This window comes from Silurus aristotelis (genome assembly GCF_946808225.1).
Source record: "Silurus aristotelis genome assembly, chromosome: 3".
Taxonomy (NCBI): Eukaryota; Metazoa; Chordata; class Actinopteri; order Siluriformes; family Siluridae; genus Silurus; species Silurus aristotelis.
Genome location: NC_139576.1, coordinates 21177669 through 21191655, shown reverse-complemented (window position 1 = coordinate 21191655; position 13987 = coordinate 21177669). Strand labels below are relative to the sequence as shown.

General features: G+C 37.8%; 1 protein-coding gene across 8 annotated transcripts in view; it reads left to right on the top strand.

Moving 5' to 3' along the window:
- LOC310723554 (dedicator of cytokinesis protein 9) overlaps window positions 1-13987 on the top strand; it is an 80548-nt gene that overhangs the window by 58649 nt on the left and 7912 nt on the right. For all 8 annotated transcript variants that reach the window (XM_083536766.1, XM_083536767.1, XM_083536769.1 and 5 more), the window contains exons 25-40: window positions 318-387; window positions 569-691; window positions 1205-1276; window positions 1480-1626; window positions 1801-1884; window positions 2014-2125; window positions 3219-3397; window positions 5500-5616; window positions 5716-5827; window positions 6149-6279; window positions 8730-8847; window positions 8975-9041; window positions 9534-9581; window positions 10628-10758; window positions 13056-13171; window positions 13757-13894. In XM_083536766.1, the coding sequence (XP_083392892.1) occupies window positions 318-387; window positions 569-691; window positions 1205-1276; window positions 1480-1626; window positions 1801-1884; window positions 2014-2125; window positions 3219-3397; window positions 5500-5616; window positions 5716-5827; window positions 6149-6279; window positions 8730-8847; window positions 8975-9041; window positions 9534-9581; window positions 10628-10758; window positions 13056-13171; window positions 13757-13894 (1765 nt within the window). The remainder of the gene's footprint in view (window positions 1-317; window positions 388-568; window positions 692-1204; window positions 1277-1479; window positions 1627-1800; window positions 1885-2013; window positions 2126-3218; window positions 3398-5499; window positions 5617-5715; window positions 5828-6148; window positions 6280-8729; window positions 8848-8974; window positions 9042-9533; window positions 9582-10627; window positions 10759-13055; window positions 13172-13756; window positions 13895-13987) is intronic.

Genomic DNA, 13987 nt, shown 5'->3' with positions numbered 1-13987 from the left:
TTCTTAGAACATATTTACACAAGATATAACTATATATATATAACTATATATATATATATATATATATATATATATATATATATATTAGAGCTTGTGTGAAATAATTGTGTGTGTGTTCAATATGTTTGCCCGATAATTAAACAAAATGTAGAAATTAGCCAAGTAAACTTTCCAAGCTGTTTCCTCAAGCCAGTGCCGTTAATTGTAATAATGTTCCTGAAGTCTCATGGGCTATTATTTTGTGGTTTTAAGCTGTATGAGTAATCAATTTGATGTATGCCTCATATAAAAAACTGAGTCTGTTTATTTTCACTCAGAGTTATGATCCATATCGTGGCTCAGTGCCATGAGGAAGGCTTGGAACATTATCTTCGTTCATATGTCAAGGTGAGCAACATCAATAAATCTATGGTATCTGCCTCCCTGACTGTACTGCATTTACTATTTTCATTATGTGACTATTTTCCCAAGTTGATTTTTTGCAGTTGACTTTCGACTCACCTGTTCTTTTTGCCAATGAAACCTCATACTTGTTTTATGGGTGTTTTATGTGTTTGTCTGTGCATAGTATGTTTTTAGGACAGATGCTAACACAGCCACTGGCAAAACAGTGCATGAGGAGCTGGCCAAAGCCATGACCACCATTCTAAAGCCCTCAACAGATTTCCTCACAAGCAACAAATTGCTCAAGGTGATTTTTATGTTGTACATGGGTAGATCACAATGTTGGAATAAAAAAAAAAGGAGTGGTTTTATATATACATAGGTTATTGTATAAAATTCCGCATATGTTTGTGTTGGCGTGGGGAAAAAAAAAACCAAAAAAAAAAACACCTTGAACTGATGAAATTTGTGTATATTTTAGGAAGTGTTTGACAAATTAATTGGTCCAAATTTATTACTTGGCTTTAACATGGTTGCAAAGTATAATGCCTATTTAGGTAGGCAGATCTGCTGCATATGTTAAAGTGCCTTACAACATGATCCTAGCAAGCAGATAACTTATGCACAATTTAAAAAAGAAAATGCTGTCTTCAGCCACAGTGACATGTGACGGGTTTTCCCAGACCACCAGAAATGTGCATAAGGGGCGGCTGTCTTTGTTTTTTTTGCTGTGATTAATTTTTCCACTGTACCACAATGATTTGAAGCAAAGTCTGGGCTTGTGTGTTTTTCTTACCTGCTTTGATTTTGCTCTCTTTAGTACTCCTGGTACTTTTTTGAAGGCTTAGTGAAGTCCATGGCACAGTACTTGGTCGAAAGCGGTAAAGTTAGGGTAAGTCTGCACCATCATTTGTGAATATTCTCGCTGAGAAGAGATGACATTTGCTGTGTTGTGTAAATGATGCTTGAAACACTGTGAGGAACAGAAGTCAGATTTAAAAATGTATTTTGATCTGCTGTGGCGACCCCTAATTGAAGAAGCCGAAAGAAGAAGGCTAATGTTTTTAGTTTTGACCGTTGCTTTCTGCATTCCAGCTGTCCAGGAACCAGCGTTTCTCAGCCTCCTTCCACCACACGGTAGAGACCTTGGTGAATATGCTGATGCCTCACATTACACAGAAATACAAAGACAACCTAGATGCAACACGCAATGCCAACCATAGCTTGGCGCTCTTCATCAAGGTCAGTGTTGACATGCAGACCACAGTTGCCACACACTTCACCTAGACTCTAGAAAATGAGCTGTATTTATTTATTTGTTTGTTTGTTTGTTTATTTTTTGACTATTGTCTATGCGGGTGCAAGTGGACTGACAGCATTGAGTGATCTGATCAACTTGTGTTATTTTTTCCTCAGCGTTGTTTCACTTTCATGGATCGTGGCTTTGTCTTCAAGCAGATCAACAACTATATCAACTGCTTTATGCCTGGAGATGCTAGGGTACCTGGTTTCTGCATTATTATTTCTAATATTTTCTTATGATCTCAGACACATCCAGAGTCATTTTTAAACTTCACACTTGCTAATTCTGTGATCATGCTTACGGGTGGCCATTGCTTCCTTCCAAAGACACTGTACGAGTTTAAGTTTGAGTTCCTGAAGGTGGTGTGCAACCATGAGCACTACGTCCCTCTTAATCTGCCCATGCCATTCGGGAAAGGACGGATAATGAGGTTTCAAGGTGAGGCCTATCCAAGATATAATTTTTCAACTAACTCAGTCTTGTTTATAGTCCAGAACTATGACTGGACATGACATAAAAAAAAAAAAAAACAATTCAGATGTCTTGTTTATATTTATATATAGTTCTAAGAACACTTGATATGCGTTTTATATCTGCATACTCTCCAAAACACTTGTTTAGTCTGAATGAGTGTGTTCTGCTCTCGTGTTCTGTTTGTTTGCCTCATCAGCAGCTCCCTACTACAGTATGGAGTTTAACACTGCTCTAGGTAGGTAAGGCATAGTGCCTACCTTCGTGATCATTAAATCATATTAATCAATCCTTTTATACTTAAATCAGTAAAGATTTCTTCTGTCATTTTTAAAACAAATGATATACCTTTCATTCAGTTTCACTGTACTACATTTAGCATCAGTGTGATTGACAAGTGATGTAAGTAGTGTCTCGGTCTGTTAGTGTTCCTAATTGCCGTTGCAAAATAAGGGTTGAAGCATGGAGACAAAATACTGAATGTATCATTGATTACCTGAAAAAAAAAAAAATTATTAATCAGCAATCATGGTCCAAAAGAGTGATTATAAGAGATAAAAGGTGAAAACATTTGGCAAACCACAAGGTTAGATTTTTATGTAATACCCTCAGTCAGATTTATTGACATTCTTGGTGAGTTTATTTAAAAGGGTAATGAAAAATTATTTTGTAGTTTTTGTAATCAATCTCACACTAAACATAAGAAAAAACCTTCAAGGTGAAGTGAATTTATTCCAAATGTAATTTATTCCAAAAGGGGCTACAACTGATCCTCACAATGCGTAGTTTTTGATCGAATCTTGACTTTCTTAAAATAAATAGAAAAGGTAGATTATATTGAAACTGGAATCTAATTAACCAGCAATGTTCCAATAATTTCAGAGTTGACAATGTACATAATGTACACCTTTGCTGTCTTATTCTCAATTCTCATGTTATTGTATCATGTACAGTTTTCATAATGTACATGTTTGCTCTAACCCAACTAGAGGGAGGACCCGCTGTACCCTTCTCCACGTCTTACTCTCTCTGTCTCTGTCTTTCTCTTTCTTTCTCTCAGACCTTCAGTTGGATTACTCTCTAACTGATGACTTCTGTAAGAATCACTTCCTGGTTGGTCTTTTGCTAAGGGAGGTGGGTTCAGCTTTACAGGAGTTTCGTGATATCCGTCAGATAGCCATCCAGGTGCTGAAGAACATGATGATCAAACACACCTTTGATGATCGTTACACCTCCAAGGTGAGGCTCATTTTATTTATATATATATATACATACATATATATATATATATATATATATATATATATATATATATATATATATATATATATATATATATATATATATATATATATATATATATATATTACACAGCGCCCTCTACAATTATTGGCACCCCTGGTTAAGATGTGTGTTGGGCTTCTAATAAATAATTTTTTTATTGCAGAAGCATAATCTCACACTGAAAAGTGTAGGAAAATCTATCCTTTAACTGAAGTGAATTTAAAAAGAAAAAAGAAAGACTAAAAAATAAGTTTTGTATAAAATCACCTGTTCCACAATTTCTGGCAACCCTAACAATTCCTATAAAATGAATGTAATTGAAGCATTTTTTTTTACTGTAGTTTTTAAAGTTGATCAAAGTATCTAGACACTTTTAAATAATATTTCATTACTTCCTGTTTCCCTGTGCTATAAAAATGACACGATACATAAGCCTATTTCTGTTATCCATTCTTCAACATGGGAAAGACAAGAGAACACAGCATTCAAATAAGGCAGATGTCTGTTAACCTTCTTTAATCAGGCAATGGCTACAAGAAAATAGCCACTCGCTTAAACTTGCCCATGTCTACAGTTAGAGAATTCACTAAGAAGTTAAAAACAAATGGAACAGTGACAAACAAGTTTATCTTGCCACCACACACAGTGAGGAGGATGTTTAGAGAAAAATCTCCAAAGCTCACTGTTAGAGAACTGCATCAAAGAGTGGCACAAAGTCTCTATAACAACCATCAGATCTATCTACAGGCCAACAAGCTGTTTGGGAGCCAGCTATGCAATAAAAAAAAACGTTTTCTCACTACAATTACAAACTTAAACATCTGGAGTTTGCTAAGTGGTCCTGGGACATAAACTGGACCGTGTGCTTTGGTCAGATGAGACTAAGATAGAGCTTCTTGGCAACAAACACTCTGGCGTAAAATAAAAGATGAGAATGGGCAAAGCACCTCATGCCCACTGTGAAGTATGGTGGAGGGTCTGTGATGGGAACCTTGTTAGGGTGCATGACATCATGAACTCTTTGAAATACCAGGACATTTGAAATTAAAACCTGATGGCCTCTGTCAGTAAGATGAAGATGGGTCGTCATTGTGTCTTTCAGCAGGATAATGACCCAAAACGTGTGCCGAAATCTACACAAAAATGTTTCAGCAGACACAAAACCAAGCTCCACCCATGCCGATCTCAGTTCCCAAAACTCAACCTAATTGAAAACCTGTGGGGAGAGCTAAAGAGGACAGTGCATAAGAGAGGACCCAGAACTCTGGATGATCTAGAAAGATTGTGCAAAGAGGAATGGTAAAAGATCCCTCTGTCTGTATTCTTCAATCTTGTGAAATGTTATAGGAGGAGATTACCTGCTGTCTTGTTGGCAAAAGGGGGCAGCATGAAGTGTTCAGGGGGTGCCAATAATTGTGGTACACATAATTTCATGTAACAAAAAAAAAAAAAACATTTCTTAATGTTGGATTCTTTTTTCCTACTGAATAATTGTACTACTGAAAGGTTTGATTTTTCTCTTCTTTTTTTTTGTGTTGTGGTTCTATATTGTTTAAAAAATATATTTATTAGAAACCTAAGAACACATCTTAACCAGGGGTGGCAAAAATTGTGAAGGGCATGCACACGTGTATACAGTGGAACCCTGGGGTACGAGTGCCTCGGTGTACCTCAAGAAGACGAGCATTTATTTTGACGCATTTGGTTCCATTTACAACAAAATGTTATTTATTTCTTTATTTTTATCATTTATTACTTTTTATGTTTGTATATTTGTGTGGTAAATTGGGCATAAAACATTTTAAAGGGCTGACGTAAGCGATCGCCTGAGGTCTGGGAACGAATTAATTGCTTTTACATTCATTCTTATGGGAACATTAACATGCGAGTATGAGAATATGGGAACACGAGCGGGTTTCAGGAACTAATTAATCTCATACACCGGAGTTCCACTGTATATGTATTAGAATATATATTTGTGTGTGTGTTTGTATTCTTATATTCTGCGTCTCTTTTTCTTTACAAATGTGCAATGAGTATGTAAAACTCTGTTTCAGAGTCAGCAGGCGAGATTGGCTACTCTCTACCTGCCTCTCTTTGGCCTTCTCCAAGAGAACGTCAACAGACTTAACATTAAAGACACCACACCCTTGACCAACAGTCTTTCCAGCAGCGTAAGACTGACACCTACTGACTGTAGTCTGTAAATACAGTTAATTATTACCTCTTTATAAACTAGTTACTCAGGCATGATGGTCCATTGTGTGTTGCAGACTGTACGGGATGAACCGGTCCCTACAAGCTCTTTGATGACACCCCATAAAACAGGAAGTCATATTGAGAGCAGCCTGCATAAGGATGTGTTCGGGGTTATATCTGGAACAAGTAAGAGAAGATAGCTGCTGTATAATCACTGTGAAACTGTATTACATTTTTGGATGGTACAAATGGAGTTTAAATTGTTTAAAAAATGTTGACCGAAAATTAAAAAAAAAAATGTTTTAAACGAGATAGAAAATATACATAACTATTTATTAAAAGAAAAATAAAAGGTTTAAAATAATTATACGCTATGCAAGTCAGGTCTATTCAGCTTTGCTACAGAAAAAGTGTGAAACAATAAATAAAATATATTGATAATATCCATAAATAACTAGATAGAATAACACGTCATTTATCAGCAAATGATATTTTTTTGTGATGTAGTCACTCCACATGCCTCCTCCACTCCGAACATCTCTGTGCGACACGCTGACTCGCGCTGCTCCCTCATCAGTACTGACTCAGGAAACAGCATTCCAGAACGCAGCAATGACAAATCCCTCCCCCTTGACAAGGTACTGTCCTTAATGATCAATTATAAATATAAAGTTCTTACAAAAGTACTGAAAATATGCACTTATTCATAAAGTAGTGCAATAATTGTGCTAATTAGCATATCTGACTTTTCTTAACTGAATGTTTTTCTTGGATTAATTGTACTGTTAGCTTTATTCTGTCACCTTGGCAGTCACATTCTTGTTTTATTTCATTGAAAGTGGGAATTTGAATTTGATGCCTTACTCAGTCATATTTCATACAAACTTTGCCTGAATGCATATTGGAGCAATCCAGCATGCTGAGTGTGAGTCATTGGGACTGCATGAAGGAAAGGTGTGTGGTTGTATGTGTTTGCTAACCCGGGTTTGTGCGGTTACCTCTTACCCTCGCTTGCGTCAGAGGGAGCATTTTGTGCGCCGTCACTCCACCAGCATGCTACGCTCTCTCCCAGAGAGTGAGGAGAAGGTCCTTTCCACAAGAGCTAAACGCCAGACCATGGACTTCTCACTGCTGTCTGCTCCCTCATTCAGCCATCTCACCATCCACAACAAAAAAACTGCACAAGTATTACATCACCTTGCTCTGAGCTTTCACCCTTTCCCATTGTAGAGCTGCTCTAAGCAAGTGTGTGTGTGTTCCCTGTGTGTGAGCTTTATGTGCATGGGGATTCACAGACAGCTGTCTGCATAGCTAGGATAAGAAGATGAATTTTATTTTTTGTTTACTTTTGTATTTTCTTCTGTTAGCAAGCTTTATAGGAGGAATAAGATCATTCATATTGGCAAGTGGGATGAATTGTTGACCCAAATGTAAGAAATGAGTGTAAGAAATGCATTATTTTTAAATGAACCCCACTATTCTAAATCTATAACATTTTCTTGAAACATTTACTGAGATTGTGAATAGAGATTACGTTGTAAAATTACAAAAAAAAAAATTGTAATTATTTAAATACAGTGGAACCCGGTTATGTCGATGTCCTAGGGGGTCGCCAAAAAGCATCGAGATAACCGATGATCGAGATAAACGAAAATCAAAATGGCGGCAGTATATTAACGTGCTTGAAATTTCTTTATGTACATGATGTGTGTTAATAAATGAGAATGTGCATGCACGTGTTTTTGAAGGGTTTTTTGTACACAACAGCGTTGCCGCGATTTGTTTGATGAAGGCATGCTATAAAAATACATACAGTACATGTTTATCTGTCAGGAATCCACCTGCCACGCCCCCTTCAGCCCCCTTCAGCGTGTCAGGTGTTTTCTCGGCCGCTTTCTCTGAAGCTCCCGGCTTTAATCGCGCACATCTGGTGCTCGTTTAGCATCATCACCAGCTCCTATTTAAACTTCCACACTCTCACTGTCCGTTATTGGTGGTTCATGGCGGTCGTTGTTATCGCTCATGCGTTTCCCGGTACGTGTCTTCCCACCGGCACTCTCTCAACGGCTGCTCTTTTCTTCCCAAAGCGCATCGCGGATTCCCCCCCAGATCCTGCCGGTGTTCATTCCAAGCTTTTGGATTGTCATCCCACGTCCCGCGCCGCCAAGCGCGGCTTTCGCCTCCCGTTCATCGCATAACATTTAACAACAAAAGTGCACTAACTAACAGCAGAGATTCACCAGTATACAATACAACACCTGTAGCAGCTGTAAGGTTTGATTTTTCCGCCACTTCCTCGAGTTCTTCTGCGGCTGCACCGAGATAACCGACGTTAAATAGCAAATTTTTCCCCCCTTGTGCTCGAGATATCAGGGTTCGGCGACATGAAAAAAGTCGACATAACCGATAAAAAATGCTAAGAAAAAGCGAGAATTTGGCGGTTCCACTTCAAAAACGTCGACTTAATAAGGTTGTCGAGGTAACCGAGGGCGAGATAACCGGGTTCCACTGTATATTCTATTTTATCCGTTTCATACTGTATATTTTCAATTTATATAAATTCTTATACTCATGATTTAGAACTTAAATTAAAAGCTGATAATATTGTTGAGGTGAAGACATCATGCTCTTCATTCCTACCTCCTAAGAGCTTTTTGTGGTTTACGCTTTTATTTCTTGCTGGCAAGTCTGACTGGTGCGTTTCTGTGCCAGCCGTGTGCTTTGGTAGACACATTAGCTCTGTAGCTATAAAACTATACAGCTGCACTCATACCTGCCCTTCTTCTGTTCTATATTACAGCCTTCATGGGTTGGCAGTTCTGCTTTGTATTAGGTGTCCTCAGTGAAATGCACTTATTAATGGTACAGTGTAAGTTGATGCTTCAAAATCCAGTGTGTTTGTAAAACATTGAGGACGTGGAATACAAATCAATCCTATTTGAGGGTGTGAAGTTGAGTCTTGAAATCGATTCAGTTTCTTTAATCTCGCATGGAGAGTATTTCATCTCACGTGGTTCTTGAAAACAAATGTCTAGAGAAAAGAAGAAATAATGTGCTGGTCTGACTTCTTTTATTTTTGTATATTTAGCAGTGCAATGTGGCTGCAGCTCTGGGAGGATCCCTCCTGCGCTGTGATAAACTAGAGCAGTCTGAAGTCAAGAGCCTGTTAATGTGTTTCCTTCATGTGCTCAAGAGCATGTCTGAAGGTAGCAAGCACTTTTTTGAAATTTGATTCTGTTTAATGTGATACCTGCATACTTTATATAAAACCCAGAATCTGACATTTTAAATGAGAACTAATAGGTTTAATGTGGAAACATTCCTGTTTCTCAGACGCCCTCTTTACCTACTGGAATAAAGCTTCATCTGGAGATTTGATGGACTTTTTCACTTTGCTGGAGTAAGTCCATCCTTAAAGTGCGTTTTTCATTTTTTTTATTCACTGTTTAATGGGAAAATCTAGTGTATTTACAAATGCTATTGGCAAAGAACTGAAGTCTCACCAAACCATATTTGCCAGAATTGTGCTTTCTGCAATCAGGGACTCATTTAAAAGGACACCCTTAGCACTGTTTTTTGACTCAAAATTTTCATTCAATAGTCAGATGCTGCTTATTAATAAAATGTTCTCTAATGTTTTGTCTATTTATTAGAGCCATATTGCTTTTTATACTTTGATTTTCCACCAGCAGAATGCATTAAGCATTAAGTCCTCATGGCTGCCAACTTTCTGTCTGTCAAAATGTAATGATGTCAGAGACTAACATTAAAATATTGTGACCTTCTGTTAAAAGGTCTTGTGTGTGTAAAGACTGGATGACAGATAGATATAACATTTAGGTCACATCATGTTACAGAAGATAATGTTGAGGCATTGTTTTGCTCTCTGCAGACTGTGTCTCCATCAGTTCAGATATATGGGGAAGAGATACATTGCCAGGTAATGCCTTTGTTTTCTACTTTGTTTTTTACTTCTTTTTTATTTTTGTTCAAGAAAAAGGAAACAAAAACCTATATTATTGACTATTAAACTAAAATTAAAATCCATAAATTAATTAAATTAATTATTTTTCATATGTTTTATTGAATCTTTGTCTGATTTCTATCTAAGCACAGTTGAATGTATTTTAATCTTTAAAGCTAATGTAGTACATGAACACATACATGTTTACATACAGTAGCTTGATATGTGCTTCTCTTTGGATGGTTGAGCCCTGCTAGACCTGGGTTAAGAGTTGTCTCTAACCGTTCGCAATTATTTTCTCTTTATCGCTGCACTTGCTGCAAGTATATTCCACTGACAAATTCATGCACACACACACATTGGCACATGCGTCTCTCGCTAATGCTGGGGTAAGACCAAACACGCTTGACTAAACTTTTCTGCATTTGCATGTATCTTTTGCATGGTAACTGATATCATCACATGGGCTTAACTACATCATGCATTTCTTATTCTCTGTCTCATTTTTAATGGTGTGCATAAAGTAGCATGTTGGTGATGTCTGCTGTGATCTTCATGCTGCATGCTGAAGCAAACTTTGCAGCCAGTAACTACAGCTGTGTTATTATAAAATTAGCAGCACACCTGGATTACTGCATTTGCTTGAAAGGTTGAAGGCAAAATTTTAAAATTGGGCATGGAAGCAGGGAAACTATTTACCAGCTGCACATGCATGATGCTCAGGCTGAACATGCATGATTTTCCTGATGAATTGTGCAGTATGATGAAGTATATATCCCTGCGCAGGGACATAAACCGTGTATTGATTTCAGGTTGTCTTTAACACAGCTTTGGATTGTTGTGCAAGTATATAAGAGGTCATCCACATTGGCCCCAAAATCGAAATAAATTGTATTACTTGCCATCCTCAATGTAAAAGTTGTTTCAATCACTATCCATCTCTTCGTAGTTCTTTTTTTTTTTTTTTGTCTGTCTGTATTACTACTAAAGCAGCTGTGCCGGTTTCGCTGTTTCCTCTTTAGGAGCCAGGAAGGGTTAGTAACACATGAGCGTAAGTCTCAGACTCTACCTGTGTCCCGCAGTAAAGCCGGAATGATGCATGCTCGCTTACAGCAGCTCAGCAGCTTGGATAACTCGTACACTTACAACCACAGTGAGTTACAGTGACTTCATTACGCCTCCTCTCATGCGTCAGAATCTACTTCTCATCATCATTACCTTTATCATAATCCTAACGATCAGCGCAATCATGATCATAACGCATTACCCTGCACCTCTTGCCCCAGGACATTTAAAACTCTAAGCATCTCTGTGAGAAAGCACTAGTTTTCTATAGTCAGTATAATAAACCCAGTCTCTCTGTTTTCAGTGTCAGAAAGATTGCAAGTATACTTGGAATTTTTGTAGATCATGGTAAGAACTGAGCAGGTTTGATGCCAGCAAATATCAAATCAGTATCCACATATTTCATAATAACATCATCTACACATCAGTAATTCCTAATTCACCATGTATGAAGTTGTATAGAAGTGATATAAACAATATGCCTTATAGTACAATATTACATTGCACCTTGCCATCCCTTCATCATACCTCTCTTCTTAAACATCATTCTTCCATTCCTGAATCTGAATGATTACTATATTTATGCTGGGTACAATGTGTACTAGATGTTTTGGTGGTGATTAAGATTTATGATTGAAGTGTATTACATCTTTGTACTGTCTCGCCATTCCCATATCTTTTAAACACATATTTCCCCCATAACTGCATTGTAATATACAAATTACAGTGAGGAAAATAAGTATTTGAACACCCTGCTATTTTGCAAGTTCTCCCACTTACAAATCATGGAGGGGTCTGAAATTGTCATCGTAGGTGCATGTCCACTGTGAGAGACATAATCTAAAAAAAAAATCCAGAAATCACAATGTATGATTTTTAAACTATTTATTTGTATGATACAGCTGCAAATAAGTATTTGAACACCTGAGAAAGTCAATGTTAATATTTGGTACAGTAGCCTTTTTTTGCAATTACAGAGGTCAAACGTTTCCTGTAGTTTTTCACCAGGTTTGCACACACTGCAGGAGGGATTTTGGCCCACTCCTCCACACTGATCTTCTCTAGATCAGTCAGGTTTCTGGCCTGTCGCTGAGAAACACGGAGTTTGAGCTCCCTCCAAAGATTCTCTATTGGGTTTAGGTCTGGAGACTGGCTAGGCCACGCCAGAACCTTGATATGCTTCTTACAGAGCCACTCCTTGGTTATCCTGGCTGTGTGCTTCGGGTCATTGTCATGTTGGAAGACCCAGCCTCGACCCATCTTCAATACTCTAACTGAGGGAAGGAGGTTGTTCCCCAAAATCTCGCAATACATGGCTACCACCCCCATGCTTCACAGTAGGGATGGTGTTCTTGAGATGGTACTCATCATTCTTCTTCCTCCAAACACGTTTAGTGGAATTATGACCCAAAAGTTCTATTTTGGTCTAATCTGACCACATGACTTTCTCCCATGACTCTTCTGGATCATCCAAATGGTCATTGGCAAACTTAAGACGTGCCTGGACATGTGCTGGTTTAAGCAGGGGAACCTTCTGTGCCATGCATGATTTCAAACAATGACGTCTTGGTGTATTACCAACAGTAACCTTGGAAACGGTAGTCCCAGCTCTTTTCAGGTCATTGTCCAGCTCCTCCCGTGTAGTTCTGGGCTGATTTCTCACCTTCCTTAGGATCATTGAGACCCCACGAGGTGAGATCTTGCATGGAGCCCCAGTCCGAGGGAGATTGACAGTCATGTTTAGCTTCTTCCATTTTCTAATGATTGCTCCAACAGTGGACATTTTTTCACCAAGCTGCTTGGCAATTTCCCCGTAGCCCTTTCCAGCCTTGTGGAGGTGTACAATTTTGTCTCTAGTGTCTTTGGACAGCTCTTTGGTCTTGGCCATGTTAGTAGTTGGATTCTTACTGATTGTATGGGGTGGACAGGTGTCTTTATGCAGCTAACGACCTCAAACAGGTCCATCTAATTTAGGATAATAAATGTAGTGGAGGTGGACATTTTTAAGGTCTTTGAGGGTCAGAATTCTAGCTGATAGACAGGTGTTCAAATACTTATTTGCAGCTGTATCATACAAATAAATAGTTTAAAAATCATACATTGTGATTTCTGGATTTTTTTTTTAGATTATGTCTCTCACAGTGGACATGCACCTACGATGACAATTTCAGACCCCTCCATGATTTGTAAGTGGGAGAACTTGCAAAATAGCAGGGTGTTCAAATACTTATTTTCCTCACTGTATATGTCCTGTACATATTTCTTTTCTTTTTTTTAATGATTCTAAAAAAAAAGTGTACATTAATTTTCGAGTCAATTTGGCACAAACGATGATGCAGAATGCCAATATTTGGAACTATCTACAGTTTTATGTGTGTTGTGTAGCCTACAGTCATTCGGATGCAGATGTGCTGAACCAGTCGCTGCTGGAGGCCAATATTGCTACTGAAGTGTGTCTGACAGTTCTGGATGTACTAAGCATCTTTATCATGGGATTTAAGGTATAGCATTATTAGTAACTTTGTTAGCATCTATAATCGCTTTATACAGAAGTCTTAAAAGGCCATGTATTATGTTTTTTTCTTTCTTGTTTTCTCATTATCACAACTAAACTTTCTTTTGATATTGACATAACAAACATTGTTTCCTCGTGATCAGTACTTAATTTTTCGGTGTGTTCGGCATTTAAAGCATTGTTCTCGTCTACCAGCCGATGGTTATTATCAATAATGCTGCAATTCTAGATGCAGTATCATGGATAACACGTAGACAAAGATAATACGTAGACGTCCATGTTAGACGCACTGGCACGGGCCTCTAGAACAGCTCTTATGCTGAATACATAGGAAAACAATGTTTGTTGTGTCAAGATCACAGGAAAGTTAAGTTGTGATAACGAGACTGTGATAACTAATTTCATGTTAAGATCACGAAAAGACAAGAAATAAAAAAAAAATGATAATGCATGTTTTTTCTTTCTTTTTTTATATAAAAATGTTAAGAATATGAGAATAATGGGGAAAACCTGGTGAAAAAGGAAAATGATGTGGAAAATGTTTACATGGATTCTCTTTTCTCTCCCTCAGACCCAACTGAGCTTAGATCATGGGCACAACCCCCTGATGAAAAAGGTGTTTGCAGTCAATCTGTGTTTTCTACAGATCAACCAGTCAGAAACAGCCCTCAAACAAGTCTTCACTTTCCTGCGCACATTTATCTACAAAGTAAGTTTGACCTTAGTTTGAATGGTGAATGATGTCAGTGGCTCAGTAGTAGAGGAAATATTGCAGTATGAAGCCTGCAAAAACATGTCTACA